Source organism: Vigna unguiculata, chromosome 3 (assembly GCF_004118075.2).
Source record: "Vigna unguiculata cultivar IT97K-499-35 chromosome 3, ASM411807v1, whole genome shotgun sequence".
NCBI lineage: Eukaryota > Viridiplantae > Streptophyta > Magnoliopsida > Fabales > Fabaceae > Vigna > Vigna unguiculata.
This window is the reverse complement of record NC_040281.1, coordinates 55,478,643-55,498,374: the sequence shown is the minus strand read 5'-3', so window position 1 is coordinate 55,498,374 and position 19,732 is coordinate 55,478,643. Positions and strand designations below refer to the sequence as shown.

The 19,732-nt window shown below is 29.3% G+C and overlaps 3 protein-coding genes and 1 pseudogene across 3 annotated transcripts; 1 reads left to right on the top strand and 3 right to left on the bottom strand.

Annotated features, from left to right (window-relative positions):
- Nucleotides 1–1,534: 1,534 nt before the first annotated feature.
- LOC114176726 (pentatricopeptide repeat-containing protein At1g08070, chloroplastic) lies at nt 1,535–4,054 on the top strand. The gene is made up of 2 exons (XM_028061860.1): nt 1,535–3,847; nt 3,964–4,054. The coding sequence occupies exon 1, from the start codon at nt 1,620–1,622 to the stop codon at nt 3,825–3,827; it is 2,208 nt and encodes a 735-aa protein (XP_027917661.1). The 5' UTR covers nt 1,535–1,619; the 3' UTR covers nt 3,828–3,847; nt 3,964–4,054.
- Nucleotides 3,782–5,133, bottom strand: LOC114175534 (annotated as a pseudogene).
- Nucleotides 5,134–11,966: 6,833 nt separating this feature from the next.
- Nucleotides 11,967–12,846, bottom strand: LOC114177132 (early nodulin-93-like). Its single transcript, XM_028062383.1, has 4 exons — nt 12,647–12,846; nt 12,497–12,558; nt 12,316–12,391; nt 11,967–12,219 (listed from the first exon to the last, which is right to left on the bottom strand). Exons 1-4 carry the CDS (start codon nt 12,741–12,743, stop codon nt 12,131–12,133), a joined length of 324 nt encoding a protein of 107 aa, XP_027918184.1. The 5' UTR covers nt 12,744–12,846; the 3' UTR covers nt 11,967–12,130.
- Nucleotides 12,847–17,312: 4,466 nt separating this feature from the next.
- On the bottom strand, nt 17,313–18,231 carry LOC114177133 (early nodulin-93-like). Its single transcript, XM_028062384.1, has 4 exons — nt 18,041–18,231; nt 17,891–17,952; nt 17,710–17,785; nt 17,313–17,613 (listed from the first exon to the last, which is right to left on the bottom strand). Exons 1-4 carry the CDS (start codon nt 18,135–18,137, stop codon nt 17,525–17,527), a joined length of 324 nt encoding a protein of 107 aa, XP_027918185.1. The 5' UTR covers nt 18,138–18,231; the 3' UTR covers nt 17,313–17,524.
- Nucleotides 18,232–19,732: the final 1,501 nt, after the last annotated feature.

Genomic DNA, 19,732 nt, shown 5'->3' with positions numbered 1-19,732 from the left:
TAAAGCGATAATAAAAATAAAACTTAAGATATTATTTATAAAATTTAATTCTTCCACTATTATACCCTCTTTCATGAATAATAGTAATTATATGATATATAAAAAAACCACATTTGATTCAAGAGGAAAAGAGGAAATTACAATTAAAAGAGACAGATTTTATTTTGTGTTCGATATAAAAAAATATTTAGAAAATAAGTGTTGGAAGTATTAAATTTTTTTATCATAGATAATTATATTAATTAATATAAATTAATATAAATTATATATAACACTATATTTTATAAAATAAAACAAATATTACAGACTATTTTTTATAAAATAAAATAATTAATATCAAGTAAACTGTAACTTATAATATAACCATAAAATTCACTTAAATATATTATTATAACATAACCTAAAAAGTGTTACGTACGTTTTTTTATTATTGTATATGAAATGAAAAAAAAAAATCAAAGAGTAAATTTTGTGCATAGTGTACATGAGACGAGGAAATCACAGAGTGCCGTACATTATCAGTACTATCTAAGCGTGAAGCGCAGAAAAAAACTAAAAAGCAGTTCAGTTATAGTTAACTCATTTAAGTTTAGTTTTTAAAATCTGTATCAGATAATAGTATAGTTCAATTTTTAATACAATCAATTCAGTTTATTTTAATATAAAACAATACAATTAACCGTAGTACAGTACAGTTAAATTAATTATGCCCAGCCCTATATGCACTATAGTTTTATCTTTACTGAACCGAATCAAATATATTTTAATAGAGTTAATTTGGTTTCTAATGTTAAATTGACGTTAACATTATTTGAAACGTGTTACATTTTGAATAATATTTTATTTTGAAACTCGGACACCTTTTATATTTTAGCACGCAACTGCTCCCATTAAAAGTATGATTTTAAAAAAAAATTAAAAAGGTAATTAGAAAAACACAATTTAAAAAATAAATAAAAAAAATACTTAGAAAGCTCGATTTGAAAAACTTAGAAAATTATATTTGTAAACATTGATTTTTTGAAAAAAAAAACGTAACTTAATGAAAATGGTTGTAATAAAAGTTATTAATCGTCAAACAGAATAACTTTAACTAAATTTATAAAAAATTTAAAATTTGTCCATAATAATAAAATTGAATTACACCATTTTTTAACTCATATGTCTCGTAACAATGTTGACTGCTAAACAAAATTATTTAATTAAAAATTACTTATTAACTATACTTATGGTTGACAACTAGTGTCCATTTCTTAAAATATAAAAGATAACTAACATTCATGCGATATATTTGAAAATACAATTTATGAAAAAAAATTCAAAAAATAACAAGTGATATTTTCTACTAAAGCTATTATAGGTTGACAATGTTTTTTTAACAAAGTTTTCTATTTAGGTAAAAAAAAATTATTTTATTACTTTATTTTAATTAAAAAATAAAATTTAATCTATTTTAATTCTATTTTTAGCAAGTTTGTTAAGTTTGTCAAAATGTTTTTTGTCAAAAGATAATTTCCCTTTGTACTATGGTCGAGAAGGACATGCTCTGAAACCAACTCTTATCATTTGCCAATGGCTTGTGTTGCAGACAAGTTATCATCAAGAACATTGGGAAAACCATGGCGTTGTCGTGTGTCTCAGTGTCTTCTTCCATTCTTCACTTTCTCCCCACCGCCTCTGATCCTCCCTACAGCATTCTCCAAAACCACCCTCATCTCACTCTCCTCTCCAATTGCCCCAACATCGCTACCCTCAAACAAATCCATTCCCTCATCATCAAAACGGGTCTCCACAATACCCTCTTCGCTCAGAGCAAACTCATCGAGTTCTGCGCCCTTTCCCCTTCCCAGGACCTCTCCTACGCCCTCTCTCTCTTCCATTCCATCCAACACCCCAACATCTTCATCTGCAACACCCTCATCCGCGCTCACTCCCTCACCCCCGCTCCCACCTCCTCATTACACCTCTACAACCACATGTTACACTCTGGTCTCCACCCCAATTCCCACACCTTCCCCTTTCTCTTTAAGTCCTGTGCCAAAGCCAGAGCCACCCACCTGGGGAAACAGCTCCACGCTCACGTACTCAAGCTCGCCCTCCACTGTCATCCCCACGTTCATACTTCCCTCATTCACATGTACTCCCAATTGGGTGAATTGCAGCATGCGCGGTTGGTGTTTGATAAAAGTGCTTTCAGAGATGCTGTGTCATTCACCGCTCTTATTACTGGGTATGTCTCCGAGGGCCACGTGGACGATGCCCGACGCCTTTTTGATGAAATTCCCGCCAAGGATGTGGTTTCGTGGAATGCCATGATTGCTGGGTATGTTCAAGGTGGTCGCTTTGAAGAAGCCTTGGCTTGCTTTAGTAGCATGCAGGAGGCTGACGTGTCGCCGAATAAGAGTACAATGGTGAGTGTTCTTTCTGCTTGTGGGCATTTGGGATCGCTGGAGTTGGGAAAATGGATTGGCTCTTGGGTTAGAGAACAGGGGCTTGGTTCGAATATTCAGCTTGTTAACGCGCTCGTTGATATGTATTGTAAGTGTGGTGAAATTGATACGGCTCGTGAGCTGTTTGATGGGATAAGGGAAAAAGATTTGATTTTGTGGAATACTATGATTGGTGGTTATTCCAACTTGAGTTTGTACCCGGAGGCCTTAGCTTTGTTTGATCTCATGCTCAGAGAGAAAGTGACGCCTAACGATGTAACGTTCTTGGGCGTTCTTCCGGCTTGTGCTTGCCTAGGTGCTCTTGACCTTGGTAAGTGGGTTCATGCATATGTTGATAAAATCTTGAAAGGGACGAATAATGTTTCTCTTTGGACTAGTATCATTGACATGTATGCAAAGTGTGGCTGCGTTGAGGTGGCGGAACAAGTGTTTAGAAGCAAATGGTCTAGAAGTTTGGCTTCTTGGAATGCCATGATATCAGGGTTTGCTATGAATGGACATGCAGAGAGGGCTCTTGCACTTTTCGAAGAAATGATCAAAGAGGGGTTCCAGCCCGATGATATCACGTTTGTTGGAGTATTGTCTGCTTGTACACAAGCTGGTTTGGTGGATGTTGGACAACAATATTTTAGTTCAATGAACCAAGATTACGGGATCTCACCAAAATTGCAACACTATGGTTGCGTGATAGATCTCCTAGCTAGAAGTGGGAAGTTCGAAGAAGCTAAAGTTATGATGGGAAATATGGAAATGGAACCGGATGGAGCTATTTGGGGTTCCCTGCTTAATGCTTGTAGGATTCATGGACAGGTTGAATTCGGTGAATATGTTGCAGAACAACTCTTTCAATTAGAGCCAGAAAATTCTGGGGCATACGTGCTTTTGTCAAACATATATGCAGGAGCTGGCAGGTGGGACGATGTTGCAAGGATAAGAACCAGGTTAAACGACAAAGGAATGAAGAAAGTTCCCGGATGCACCTCCATAGAGATTGATGGTGTTGTGCATGAATTTCTCGTTGGTGATAAGTTGCACTCACAGAGTGAATATATTTATAGAATGTTGGACGAGGTCGATAAGCTTTTGGAGGAGTCTGGGTTTGTGCCTGATACTTCTGAGGTACTCTATGATATGGATGAGGAATGGAAAGAAGGGGCTTTGAGTCAACACAGTGAGAAGTTGGCTATTGCCTTCGGCTTGATAAGCACAAAACCTGGGACTACAATTAGGATCGTCAAGAATCTTCGTGTTTGTAGAAATTGCCATTCGGCTACCAAGCTAATATCCAAGATCTTCAAAAGGGAAATAATTGCGAGAGATAGAAACCGTTTTCACCATTTCAAAGACGGGTTATGCTCATGCAATGACTGCTGGTGAAACTTCATCTCTTTTCAATGGTATATAACACTTGCTCTTGTGTAGAAGAAAGGTGGATGATTTGCATTCATATAATTAACTGATAATTGGTACATATGTTCTCGCTCTATTGAAATGTAAACCCTTTTGTTTATAGATGCATACACGTGTGATGAGTTCGATGGATTGGAGGGTGGGTTGAATTGAAGGAGTTCTTTCTTGCAGTTGCCAAAACGGTCTTGTCAGCAACTATTAAATACGCTGCTCCCTCCATTGTTTTACATAATACGATATTTTGATGACTAATTCAAACATTAGTAGTAATATGGTCATCACGAGGAAATCGTTGGCAGCACTAAGGATGAGTCATTTACCTGTAGAAATTATGAGAGCTTGAGCAGTGTGATTGAGATTGGCACTTGTCCAATGTAGCAGCATACTTACACTAGCCAGCTGCATATCGAACATAATTTCCAGTTAGTTATTTATAAATAAAAATCTTGATTTGAATATTAAGAAATGGTTATGTCAAATGTAAACTAATGATCGAGATTCATTACAGCTTAATGTCCAAAGTAATTGAATGAACCAAAGAAAATTGAATAGGGGGAAGGAGTAATTACACCTGGAATGGCAGTGGCGAGAGTGGCAACAAACAGCTGCCTTAGCTCCTGCCATCACACCCTGTTTACACACAAATGAAAAAAATGTAAATTAAAACCTAACAATATTCAGATGTCTGGAAATTCGCAAATCTCTTCCATGACAATAGTTCTGAAACTGTATATGCGGTCCAAAAGTTTTTGTCAAGACATGAGATAAGGGAAAGCAGAACAGAGAAGTATAATACACTAGAGTTAGAACAGCGCTTGGTCATGATCAACTTTTGATCCAGTGAAGCTAGTTACTACTCTCAAAACTTTGATTGATAGAAAGATAACAATGGAAGTTGTCCTTGTAAACAGATGAATAACTGAGGTAAGGATTAATGAAGTTGGTGACATATGTATACCGAGATTTTATGAAGATAATAAATCATTAATTTAAAATTACTCTCCAAAAACGAGAAGGGTGGGTGGGCCTGTGACAAGGTAGGAATTTAGTGGTTTTGAATGAAGTCCACCGTCTCATATAGTTGTTTTCACATGGGGTTCTCTTAGTGTTGGTTGATTATTTTCAGAGTGACAAAATGGGTCAGTCTAGTCTATTTTGGTCTATCCCGCTTTTGATCCGCTAAAAATAGGTCGGGCTGGATTAGTTCGTTATTGAAAAATAGATTAAACATTGTAACACATTCCGCATCAGAGCGGTCGACGAACTTACCCATCACTTTTTTATTTCTTTAATTTTTTTTAATTTTGTTTATAAAATTTGTTTATATATATAAATTTGTTTATATAATATAAAAAATTTATTTATTTTAATTATTTTTAATTTTTAAACATAAAGAAGGGTCAGTGGACTAGGACGGGCTGACTCGTCTTTGACATGCCAGTTTGACAGGATCAAGCCACAATGGATTGGCAGGTTAGAAATTTCAACATGGTATCCCTTTTCTTGGTAGCCTGGCAGACTGACACGATAAGCTTGACCCGCTTTGACATTCTTAATCATTTTGCTGTTTAATTATAATGGATTCATTTAGGACTATTTTTAAATGTATGAATAATGGAAGGTGGATACCATGCAATTCCTTTTTATAACAAGAGGATCTGAACTCATAATATCTATCTAATAAATAAATTTCTTTTAAAACAATCAATGAATTTAGGGATGACTAGATTTTCCAAAATCTAGATATAACCCAAATTCAATAAAATAAAATAAATTTATAATTCAAATAATTTTAATTAGATCTATTTGATTTGACTTAAATTTTTTTAATTTAATTTAAATTGAATTAAATATATATTTGATTAACTTTTTCAACTAAATTTAATTTTCCTTAAATCTACTTAATAAACATGATGAAATGAAGTTTGACATGATCTTAATTTGATTTTGATTCAACCAATTTGGTTCAACATTAGTTTAATTTGACTTGATTCCATTTGAATGTATATTCTTCGATATCATCTAAATTTAACTAACCAAGTCAAACTTATTCGGATAAAATAATTTAATTATCATAAAAATATCAAACATATATTTAATTATCAAATAATAGTTAATAATTAAAAAACATATATATTATTGATAAGAATTTTAGACAATTGATGTTATTTTTCGGTAAAGGTTTATCAAGATTTTCTTATCTTGTATCGATGAAGTTCCTTTTTTCAATTATCATTGATTAAGATTATTTTTCTATTGATATCAAGCACAAATATTTAAATTAACATTAACCAAAATAATTTTTTTATACTAGTTTTTGTTTTTTTTTCTCAAGTTTTAGATCAATGTTGGCTAACAAATTTTCTCACTTCACATTAACAAACAAAAAATCCTAGCTAATATTGACTCAAAATTTTCGCAAACAATATTAGAAAAAAATTTCTAACAAATTTTTGACAAAAAAAATATTGATATTTATTATAAGAAAATAATGAGTACAAACATCAACAAATAATTATGAAAGACAGTAATAAAAAAATAGTTCACCATATATAGCTTTGTGATATTAATAAAGAAAAAAATCTTAATGGTGTGTTTGGATTGCGGAAATAATTTGAGGGAGAATGAGTGGATGAATTTGACAGAATGGAGAGGAAATTATTGTATAGTTTAGATTAAGGCTATGTTTTTTTGAGAGGAAATATTTGAAGGGATTAGGAGGTGGTTTTAGAGTAGATTAGAAAATGAAATTCGTAAAAGTTTATAATTGAATTGAGTGATGTGACATTTAAAAAAAGTTTAATAGATAAAAAAATGAGATTACCAAAATATCCTTAATGTTAAAAGTAATAAAATGCTATATAAATAATTTAGAATAATTTATTTAATTTATACTAACAAAATAATTTAAGATTAAAAGATAAATTTATGGATAAATTACAAAATTAAACATAGAAATAGTTTTTGATATATTAAACACGGTTAAAATAAATTGTAAAATTAATTTAAACATACAAATTAATTTAAACACATGTACAAAAATGAAGAGGATAAAAGAGGTAAAAATAAATATAACGAGGATAAAATGGTAATTTTGTATCCATCACCTTCTAATCTCTTCAAAAGGTAGAGGGATGAAATTTTTTAGTCATCCATCTATTCCATCCATGTCATTCCCTTGCATCATCCTAAAAAGAACAAGGTGATCACCTTCCATGTCTTCCTCTCCAATCCTTTTGAACAGTAGATCCCCTCAAAAGAACAAGGCCTAATGTTGTGTTCGTTTGAGGTTGAACGGAAATGCGAAGATGGATTACGTAGTAATGTTGATGTTCGTTTGAAGAGAATTAAGAGCAAGGAAATGCAGCGATTAGCACGATTTATCAGTTTTTCAATCTCGCGTAATACGTGATCATTTGAGTTGATTCATTGGTTAAATACAAATTTAACCCTCTACCAATCCAACTTTGAGCAATGATACTATTTAAGATTCATGAAGAAAACACATTAGATTTATCGTAAAGTGAGCATGTGCACGCTATTTGAAAGAGCATGGATCTGTTCCCACTTCACTTGGAACGAATCTGGACGTGCTTAAAGAGCTGGATCTGATTAATGCTCAAGTGGAACGGATCTGGATATGTGTGTGAAAGTAAGAGATCCAATCCCAGCTCAAGTGGAACGTATCTGTGTGAGTGTGAAAGTAAGAGATCCAATCTCCCATAACATGGAACGAATCTCTCAATGCTCCAAAATTATTAATGAGTTCTGAATTTAGCACTTCCAATATATGCACATTTATAGACACACCAACTCCTAAATTACCTATTCTTCTCACTCTCCTGCACTGCTTTCCCTTACTTTATTCTCAAGCGTGGGTCTTGCTATTGTATTAATCACAGTATTTTATTTAATTTACATACACGAATATAACTTAATTTATCTTGGTACAAATTTCATATTATTTTCTCTATTACATCATCAATGTCTCGATGTTCACCTATACATCAAAATAGTTTGCAGAAGATGAAAAGAACGTTCAATGTTGCAGGTGTAAAGTAATTCCAGTTTGCTCTTCTTAGAGGTGAGTTATATATATAAAATAAAAATAATTAGCCATAACAAATAATAATATTAATAATAATTATTATAATTAATATTAATATTATAGTAGTGAATAATATATTAATTTTAATTTTAAGGGCAAAATTGTAATCTTACATTTTAATACATTAAAACTTTATTTTTTATCTATCACATCATTCAACTCACACACAAAATTTCATAAACTTTACTTCTAAATCTACTCACTTTCATCTTCAAATTTCTTAAAAAAAACAACATACACTTCACCCTTTAATTCACTCAAATTCATCCTTTCACTCTTCCTCAAATTCATCTTTTGAAGTGAACATAGCTTAAAAGATTTGAAATGATGAATAAAGAAAAGCTTACGAGTATTTGTCTATGATGTGATGTATATGATAAATTAAAATAATGTTTTAATGGATAAAATTATATAATTACTTTTAAAAATAAATGTGATATAAATATAAATATAAGTTATAGAAATTATATTAAAATGGAATATTGAATTTGTTATTTATAATTAGTATAATTTATTTTTATTTTTATTTTTTTATTTATTTCATTATATTATTTATATAAACAAAATAAAATAAACTTTGATTATATATATATATATATATATATATATATATATATATATAAATAGATTCTTTTCACCATGCAATTATAAAAAAGGATATTTTGATCAAACATATAATGTGAACAACATTCCTTATATCTTCCTCTTATTTGTGCATTTTGTGAACATCAAATTTGTATCCATCCTTTTAAATTCGTTCCGACGTATCTCTTTAAATAATGGAAAACAAACCATTTTCATGCATGCAAATCTGTCTTCAACGGTTAATCCGCTGAAGTGTGAAGACAGATTTGTGACTGTCTCTCACATTTGTTTGAAGCGATCTGTGACGATTTGCAGGCGAGAGTTTGAAGGAGGGAAGGATTCATACATCCGCGTATATAGACAAGATACGAAGGGAATTACTGTTGGAGACGAAGCAAGCATGAAATGGGATTCTTTCTGGAGAAGAAGATGAAATGGGGTTTGGGCTATGCCAGCCTTACTCTCAGCACCCATCTTTTGCATCATGCACCTCTCATTTTCATACACACACCTCCATCATTTTACTTTATGATTTAACCTACTTAAAATTCTACACTTTAAGAGAATGTAATAAAATGATACCAAATTTGATTTGATTGTAATATAATTTTCACTACGTATATTTAAATTTATATCACATTTTCTCACAAGGATAATTTAGTAATTATCTATTTTTATGGATTGAACATTTTTTTCTATCATACTTATCACATCATTCACAAACTCTCAAAAAAAATTTCTTCAAATTCCCATCCATCATTTCAAATACCTTAATCAAAACAACATCACAACCTTCTCTTCACTCGTTAAATTCATTCATTCACTTTTTCTCTCAAATCCACTCTTCAATCCAAACCGTGATTAAAGAATATAAGAAACAATAATATGGTCTACAATTACAAAAAAATAATCATAATATTATTAAAAAAAAACTCTTATCATACGTCAATAAAAGAAATGTAAAAAAATATCTTGTACTTAGTAAAAAAAATAAACACTTTTTTAAAATTAAAATAGTTATTCATAATAAAATTATAAAAATATTTATATTTACTTTTATAATAATAATAATAATAATAATAATTTTTTATTTTTTTATCATAGAAAAAAGTTTAATACAAATGTAACATATGTATTTTTACTAACAAGAATAATAAAATTAGTATTTGAAAAGAAAAATAATCCTAAAAATTTAAATAAAAACTAACTTTTATCACAAATCAATAATAAAAAGTAATTTCTCATTCCTAATTATCACAAAATACCAATAGAAATAAAGGTAAGGAGAAAATAGTAATACAAAAACAAATGAATATGAAAATATGAAAGATTTAGAATTATTCTTTTTTTAGATAAAATTTAAAATTATTGTTTAAAAATAATTTAATTATTTTCCTAAATTCTTAAATTTTAATTCTTTTAAATTTTTCATTTAAAATATTTATTCTGTTGATTTTAAGTTTTTTTATAAAATAAATAATTTTTTAAGTAAAATAGTTAAAATTGAGATTTAAATAGTAAAATTCTACAATTTTACATTGTATTTACAATTTACATTCCAAACATTATTGTAACATAGTAGACTCGGGAATGAGAATATCATGGTACAAAATCAAAAATTGTATAAATATACATTTTCTTTAAAAATTTGTTGGCACAATTTTTTCTTATCTTTGAATAAATGAATTCAAATTAAATTATACTTAAATCTAACTCAAAGTTAATATAATTAAAAACTTTCATTGTTATATATATTGCCACCACAATCCTCTCAATTTAAAATTAGTATAATTATTATTAAAATTTATTTTTCAATTAAAAATTAATATAATTACAATCAATTAAAAATTAATATAATTAAAAAAAATTCCTTTACTGTCCCGATGTTGGACAAATGAAACATTTACTTTACCCCTATAATTTTATTTATAGCATCTTTTGTTCTCCTTCTCCTTACTTATTGGTAGGGATGGCAATTAGGGCCAAGCTCGCGGGCCTGCAGAAAAACCGCGGGGTGGGCTAGGATAGTGAGTCCGTAGGTCCACGTGGGCTCGGTCCGCATAGGCCCGCGGTCCGTACGGGCTAGTCCGCGGCCCGCAAGCTCGCATAAAATTTAAAAAAAAAATTGCACTTGTGTATATTAATTACTTCTTTTATGGACTCTTGCATTAACATTTCAAATTCTTGTATAACTGAAAAAGACAAATATTATGTAACTTTTAATGTGCTAAAATTTAAAGAATACATTGTATGTCATAGTATGAATATGATGAAAATGTTGAATTATCAATTTATTATCTAATTCCCCAAAGTCTTTACTTAATTTTGTGAACTTCTTAAAGTTTCCCAATTTTTAAACATCGAAAGTTTTATCATAAAAAAAAATAAATTAAAAAATTTAAAAAAAAAAAAGCGGGCCGCCCCGCGGACCCGCAGGCCAACGTATATGCGGGGTGGGCCAGAGTATGCGACCCGCATAAAATGCAGGGCGGGGCGGGCCGACCCACAGTGTGCGGGCCTTATGCGGGGTGGGCCTAAACGGGGCGGGCCGGCCCGCATTGCCACCCCTACTTATTGGAAAACAAAATCAAAACACCGAAGCATCACCATTAAATTTAAATAAGTATTAATAATGAATTAATTTTAATTTTATGGACATGTGTTTGTATTAAAAATAAAATCCATGATCTCACAATTATATGAATATGTTTTATCTTAATCTTATATCGACTTTAACTGGCTTACTAATAAGATAATGTTAATCTAATGACACTATTTACTATATAATTAATGATCATCATTGATTTCATTATATTTTGTTTGAGATATGAAATAATTAACTTTAATAATTAAAGTAATATAAAATCATATAACAGATTATTTAAAGATAAAATTATTTTTTCTGTTTTTTATGTTTATTTTTTTTATGTTTAGTTATATTTTAATTTTTAAGAACGTTAGAATAATATAGGCAAACAATTTAAAAGAGAAAAAGAGAAACATTATAACAATATTAAAATTATTTTATTATTTAATTTTTTGTTGTGCATCAAATAAATTATAAATTATAATTGTGTAACATTTATGAACATTTTTTAACTAAAATAAAATTATATTAATAATTATTGAAATTAAAATTTATTTAATATATAATTAATTATTTTATGTTTATTAATTATGCTGGGTCCTGTTTTAAACGGATTATCTCTTTTATGTTATTGCCTTTAGCAGCTCCTCTTCTTGGTTTGATTTGTGTATTGTTAAATTTGTTATCTTAATTCAATGTGTCACTTTAAATCTAATTTTTTAGGAAAATAAAATAATCTTCACCATTTTTCACAGACGGGTTTTGTTCACGCAATGAGTGGTGAGGAAACTTTGTCTACCTGATGAATGGTAGATAACACACGTACTTGGGTAGAAGAAAGACAATGATTTGCATTCATAATCGATACATACTTGATCTGAAATGCAAATCTTTCTTTATTTGAAATGCATATACATGTGATTAGGTTGAAGTTAAGATAGTTCAATGTAATGCAGCTGAATTCCATATCCAAGTTGTCAGATTTAGGATTCATTGGTTGGAGGGTGGGTCGAAGGAGTTCTTTCTTGCAGTTCCCAAAACAGTCTTGTCAGCTACGATGAAATATGCTGCTCCAGCCACTGTTTACACAATGTGCTACTTAGATCACTAATTCCAACAACCACAGTAATTGTTACGAGGAGATAATTGGAGCATCCTAGAATGATAATAGTTACCTGTGGAAATTATGAGAGCTTGAGCAGAGTGATTGAGATTTGCTTTTGCCCAGGGTAGCATCTTCACACTAGCCAGCTGCAGATCAAACAAATGTAAACAGATTAGGATTGATGACAACGTTATGTCTAAAAAATAATTGAATGAAACAAAGGAAATTGAAAAGGTGGAAGTAATGGTTACAGTTGGGATTGCAGTGGCAATAGTAGCAACAACAGCTGCCTTGGCTCCTGCCATCACACCCTCTGTTTACACACAAAACAAAAATTAAATGAAAACCAAACAATATTCAGAAATGGTGAAATTTGCAGAAAGTTGTGCATGTATTATTACCGTGAGAACAGCGCTTGGCCAAGGCCAACTTTTGATCCAGGGAAGCCAAGCTTGTCCTTTCAAAAGAAGAATTTGCAGCAACATTTCTATTGGCCATCTTCCAAAATTTGGTTGGACAAAAGCTAAGAATGAAAGTGTTGGTAAAAACAGATGAATAAGTGAAGTATGTTTGGTTGAATAGCTGCTGAAGTTGGTAGCATATTTATACTGAGTTTTGGTGAAGAAAATAAATCATTTGCTTAAAACTATTTCCGAAAAAAGTGAAGGAGAGGAATTGGGTAGTGTGCAGTTTGATGGTTTCAATTGAAATCTATCGTCTCAGACAGTGGTTTTTCACTACAGCTTCGGTTTCGGTTTGTTGATGTTTTGTTGGTCCCTAAATTATTTTCATGCTTTATCCAAATTTGGGCATGTGAGGGTTTTTGTGGGAATGACCATGTGTCTTATTCTAATACAGCGGAGTAGGAGTGAAGTAGTGTTCTTATCCACAGGTTCCAGAAAAGTCCAAAAACAATTACACTCTCCTTTTAGTTTTTACCTACATCCTCTCTATTTGTTACTCCGCCCCTTTTTAAGGGTGGTGGTTTAAATTGAAGATGGACAAAAACCATGGGCATTTCTCGTACATCAATCCCAATAACTAAATATTTTACAAACACTCAGATATTGGAATCAATATCATGATACATGTTCAGGGTAGGCTAATAAAGTATTGTAGTTGCATCTGGAGTCCTTCTCCTTAAACAAAGTAAACAGATAAAAGATGGGATAAAGTTTCTTTATAAATTCAAATTATTTTAGGTTAAATATTTTTTTATTTTTTAAATTTGAAATTTGTTTTTTTTTATAAATGTTGACATATTATTTACATTTCAAATTTTAGAATGAAAGGTGGAATCTTTAAAGTTATAGTGTTAGCTCTTTTTAGTTTGTTAAATAAAGTTTAAAATTGACATTTAAATTTGTTAAACTATGTTTGACATGTGTTAAAAAGAATTAATACAATTGAGTTAAAAAATTATATTTATTTATTTTTAAAATTTGAATGTCAAATTGTATCAAATTTTAGGAGAACAAATTTTAAATTCACGTCAAAATTTAATGATTAAAAACATGTTTAATCTATTTATTTTTATACACTAAATTTAATTTATTCATAAATTAATGTATTGTTTTTATATAATTTATCTATTTTTTAATTTGTATATGAATTATTTTTAGTGACGGATTCTAATTGTTTTAGATGTTAAATAATTTCAAATATAAATTTAAATCTTACATTAATTAAAAATTAAAAAAACTGAACACCGTGATGAAGATCCGTAAATCCATAATTGAGTTTGAAATAATATTAGTCTCTTATACTTGGTTTTTTTATTTCGATTGATGTTTTATCTTTTTTATAATCCTCTCTTTAAAAAGGCGCATGAATACTTTTATTTACATTACCGTCTGCAAAATTTGTTGGTTCAACTTGGGACTCATCTCTGTTAAAGTTGCAATAAGAAAACATCGGCATCTTTAGTTAGATTGCACACATGTTGACCCGCATGTGCTACAATTCTGGATGTCGGACTCTCGAAAACAGTGGGATAACTTTTTTATTTTAAAGAGAAAAACTTAGGAAATTATTTTCCAGAACTTTTTTTATTATCTTAATTTAAAAATTATTTATGAAATTAAAATATTAATGAAACGTATTTTACATATACCCAAAGGTATAATAGTTGCTTAAAATATAATATTGTAAAAGTTGAAATAGCCAACAACCTGAGTTCTATCATTTCAACTTTTCCGTATTTGAAGTGATTCTATTCTATGTTGATTAATACACCACATGACATAGTTACTTTCTAGTTTCCTATATTTTAATATAGTGGCCTGAAAATGCATAGCCTCAAATATAATCGTAATACACAGCAAATTAAATCTTAAACTATTACCCTTTCTCTTCTGAAGTGTTCAGTGTTGATGACTTTAATTTATTAAGCATTTATTTCTCTGTTCTCTGGTCTTAGATCTTACCTTACACTATCAAATATATAGGTGATTAAAGATAATTTACACGGGGTTGTTTGAGAAAATAGTATGTGAAATGAGAAGAAAATAAGGGTTTGTTTGTGGGTATTTTTTATAAAGTATTAATTTATTCTCAATATATTTTCTTTCATTTCTTTTACAATTGTTTAAAAGATTAAAAAAATAGATAAATTCATTTTATTTTATGAAATGAAATTGATAAACAAATTTAACATTTTTTAGTTAAAATTATTTTTTATTGTTTTAATAACATTACTTTTTATTAACCACTTTAAAAGAGATTAAAATAAAATTTAAATAAATTTAATAAAATTGCTATTTTTAAATAATTCAAACATTTATATAAAAATTATTAAAATTTACACATTTTAAAATTTACAGAGTAAAAAAATTGATAATTTTCTTTTATTTTATAAAATGAAATTGATAATTAAGTTTAACATAGTTGAAATTAATTTTTATTTTTCTAATAATATTCATTTCTATTAACCACTTTAAAATAATTTAAAATAAAATTTAATATAAAATATATATTTAAATAAACTTAATTTTATTAAAAATATTTAATAAAAATATTAATTTTAATAAAAACATCATATAACATTTATATTAAAATTAAATTTTATTTTAATTTGAAAAGAGATGTAATTATTTTATTTAAAAAAATTTGGAACGAAATCAAAATAAATAAAAATATAGTGATCAACTTAAAACTAAGATAATGATATATGGTGTGATAGTTACACATGACATTATCATTGTTATTGTCATATCACATTGTCACGGCCACATTATAAATCATCATGACACCTAATAATTTTTCTTTATTTAATTTTTAAATAAAAAATAAAAGATTAAAAAAATTATAAATAAATTAAAGAAAATACTATAAACATCGATGAAGGTGATTGAAGTGGAAGGAAATGGGTGGACGTGTTTTGTGTTGGAGGAGAAGAAGTTGAGTCCACCGTGCAACTGTAATTAGGTTTATTTCTTTTAAATTAATTTTTTTATTAAATAAATAAAGATTATACACATCACATGAGAGAGACATGTCATCTTATATGTCAGCAGTTCGTTTATGAAGTTGAATAAACTTTAATATTGTTGAAAAAATAGGTATTAAAATTAATATTTTTGAGAGAGCATGGATTAAATAACATTAAAATTTTGATCAGATATCATTTTCAATTTTACGATTTTATGTAATACTTTACGAAAGAAAATATATTTATTGTAATTTTAATAAAGATATATTAGTCATAAATTTTTTAAGTCATTTTAACTTAAAAAAATGTATAATTAATTTAATAAAAATATATTAATACTAAAAAATTAAAATACTTTTTTAAAATATAATTTTATAATTAATTTAATAGAAAATATTATTACTAAAATAAATAAATAAAATTATACGTTTTTATTTTTTAGGCCTAAAGACCCGCTAGAGAGTCCCATTCACTTGCTTAGTTGTTAAAATAATTAAAATGGTAAGAATGTTCACCGTAAGTATTCCATTGGAGTGTGATTACCATTCTTGGGTGTATGTATTAATCAATAATCCATATTCAAATCTTCATGTGAGTTTGTATGAGTTGTTTTAAGAAGAAATAATAATTTTCTAATAAAAAGTTATATTATCAAGATGTTTATTCAAACTTTTAACGTAAGGAAAAAATAAATTATTAATAAATAAGTTAAAAGTAACTTATTTTTATAAATTACAGCAACTTATAATAAATAGGTTGGTCTGGAAACGAATTTAAAATACACGGAGAAATGTATTTGATAAAAATACGTTTGTTTCAATCAACAATTGGGTTGCAAGCCTTTTATTAATATTTTGAGCTTAATTTTACTTTTTTATTTTTAACTTTAACTTTTAAGTTATAAATTTAAAATAAACCAGAGAAAAGAGACTTATATAACGTTAATATTTTGTTTTTGAGTTTTATATTCTGTTCCTCCTTTCTCCTAAATTTTGCGTGATTAATTCCGTTGTTTGGTTTCCATTTACTTTCTTAGATGATCATGCTTTCACGTGATTAATGCTTCCTTATAATCCATGCTTTATCCATGCTTTATCTGCAGTGCTGATGACAGTTAGAACAGAAGAAGCCATATTTTATCAGCAATGCTTATGACCTCATATATGTTGTCTTATTGTCTCCATCTTTCATCTATCTTTATCACTTTTTAATCTGACATAAATGAATAAAAAAATTTACTACATATTTTATTATTTAAGCATTTTAATTTATAAACTTTACCACTTATTTGTTTTTGAAACATTTTATCATTATTTATTTTCAGCATTTTACTTAATTATTTATTATCAATTTTACGTTGATTAATCAATGCATGCAATATTGACATGAATTAAAGAAATAAGGAACTTAATTTTATCGTGTAAAAAAAATACATTTTTTTTAAATAATAATATTCTCTCTTAATTAATAATATAGCAGAAGAACAAAATTATTGAAAGAGCCTTTAGGATATTACTTCCTAAATAATTTTTAAAGGATGAGGTGATAAACTCGATTGAGAATACATATATATTTTAAGAAAGTTCAATTTATAAGTGAATCCATATCCAAGATTTTAAATACCAAGATAATTGCACTTGCATAGAAGAAAGGCCATTGATTTGCAGTCTTATAATTAAGTGATGTTTGGTACATAAGTGCTCTCTCACTGTAAGTAATGCAAATCCTTTTTTATTGTAACTTCTAAATACATATACATATGTGATGATTTGGATGATCGGGTTAATGCTACGATATCCCGATTAAAGTAGTGCAGCTGAATCCAACAACCAAGTTGTCGATTTGGAATTCATGGATTGGAGGGTGGGTTGAAGGAGTTCTTTCTTGCAGTTGCCAAAACGGTCTTGTCTGCTACTATGAAATATGCTGCTCCAGCCACTGTTTACACACTGTGCTACTTAGATCACTAATTCCAACAACCACAGTAATTGTTACGAGGAGATAATTGGAGCATCCTAGGATGATAATGGTTACCTGTGGAAATTATGAGAGCTTGAGCAGTGTGATTGAGATTCGCTTTTGCCCAAGGTAGCATCTTCACACTAGCCAGCTGCAGATCAAACAAATGTAAACAGATTAGGAATCATGACAACGTTATGTCTAAAAAATAATGGAATGAAACAAAGGAAATTGAAAAGGTGGAAGTAATAGTTACAGTTGGGATTGCAGTGGCAATAGTAGCAACAACAGCTGCCTTGGCTCCTGCCATTACACCCTCTGTTTACACACAAAACAAAAATTAAATGAAAACCAAACAATATTCAGAAATGGTGAAATTTGCAGAAAGTTGTGCATGTATTATTACCGTGAGAACAGCGCTTGGCCAAGGCCAACTTTTGATCTAGGGAAGCCAAGCTAGTTCTTTCAAAAGAAGAATTAGCAGCAACGTTTCTCTTGGACATCTTCCAAAATTTGGTTGGACAAAAGCTAAGAATGGAACAAGTGTTGATAAAAACAGATGAATAAGTGAAGTATGTTTGGTTGAGTAGCTGCTGATGTTGGTGACATATTTATACTGAGTTTTGGTGAAGAAATAAATCATTTACTAAAAAAAAAACTATTTTCGAAAAAAAGAGAAAGAGAGGACTTTGGCAGGTGCAGTTTGATGGTTTCAAATGAAACCAGAGTCTCGGACACTTGTTTTCGGTTTGGGTCGGTTGATACTTCATGTTTTTGCTGTTCCCAAAATACTCCTACATTACTGCTTTGTATTTTCATAAGGTTGCAAATTAAATTAGTTTTATCCAAATTTTTATAGTGGATTGTGGTCCATCCTCTGAGATTGTGATTAGAAGTACTTCATGCATATAAAATTAAAGTTAAAAATAAAGACTATTCTTATTTATATTTCAATTTAGTCATATATTACTGGTCCGTGCCTCACAGTACAAATTGAATGGAAAATTTGCAAATATCTACAATTAATCTGGTAAAATAACAGTCTAATGGTAGATCATTTGACTGTGAAATTAAACTTTAAAACCATATTTTAAGTTGAAACATTTGCTCATCTATATTCTTGAATCTGATTATATGTTCTGCACACGTTTCCTTATCCTGTTATTAAAGCAGGCAAGAAACAACGTGCTTACATTATCCTCACGCCTGACGTATAAATTGATAAAACAAATATTTCGTCTTTTTACTAGTGATCTGCATGTCTTTGTTTACTTGCTTCGTTTAAGAAAAAGATAAAAGTAAAATTACTATATCTTACTTTGTGTTTTTTCAACTGCAAGGGTACAAACTGCTGGTTTAGAATTTAGATCAGAGATGGGCCCAAAAACAATGGGCATTGATCTCCGATACATTATTGATGGATCCAAATAAATAACTAAATATTTAAAAACCAAAACACTACATGTAATAGCAGATGAATTAATTTCTCTTGTCACTGGTAGAAATTTTTTTTTCTTAATTATTTTATTTTATCTAATAATAGTTTTCAAAAAATATTTTAATTTAATTAATGTCTTGCATTTGGTTATAGCATGAGGACATGTATTGTTGTAAAACAATGGATTGAAGTTGGTGGGTCAGCACTTATCTCCGTTGGATCAGTGGGAGTGGTTCTGCTATGTTGCTTTAGATTGCAACACGTGTTGAATTGAATGCAGAGAATCGCACTCACAGCAGAGAGGGGGAATATAGGACGTGTTTGGCGTGTTTTTGTTGCAAAGAAAGGAGGTCATGGTTTTGAATGAAGTGGGTGGCTAATTGTAAAGTTGAGTGTCAACATTTAAGTAATTCTTTTCTGCCATTTCTGCATCTAACTTTGATTCTCTGTCACATCCTCACTTTCCAATCTTTTTTTTTTTTCTATTATATAACTCAAAGTACATAAACTCAGTCATTCAATTCAGATTTACAATAATCACACCATCTTCTCGATACAGGAAAAAAATAAAATAAAACAGTAATCACTATTTCGTATACAGTGATAGAAGAGTAATCTATTTCATATATAACGATACAATGAAACAGTAATCTTTTCTTA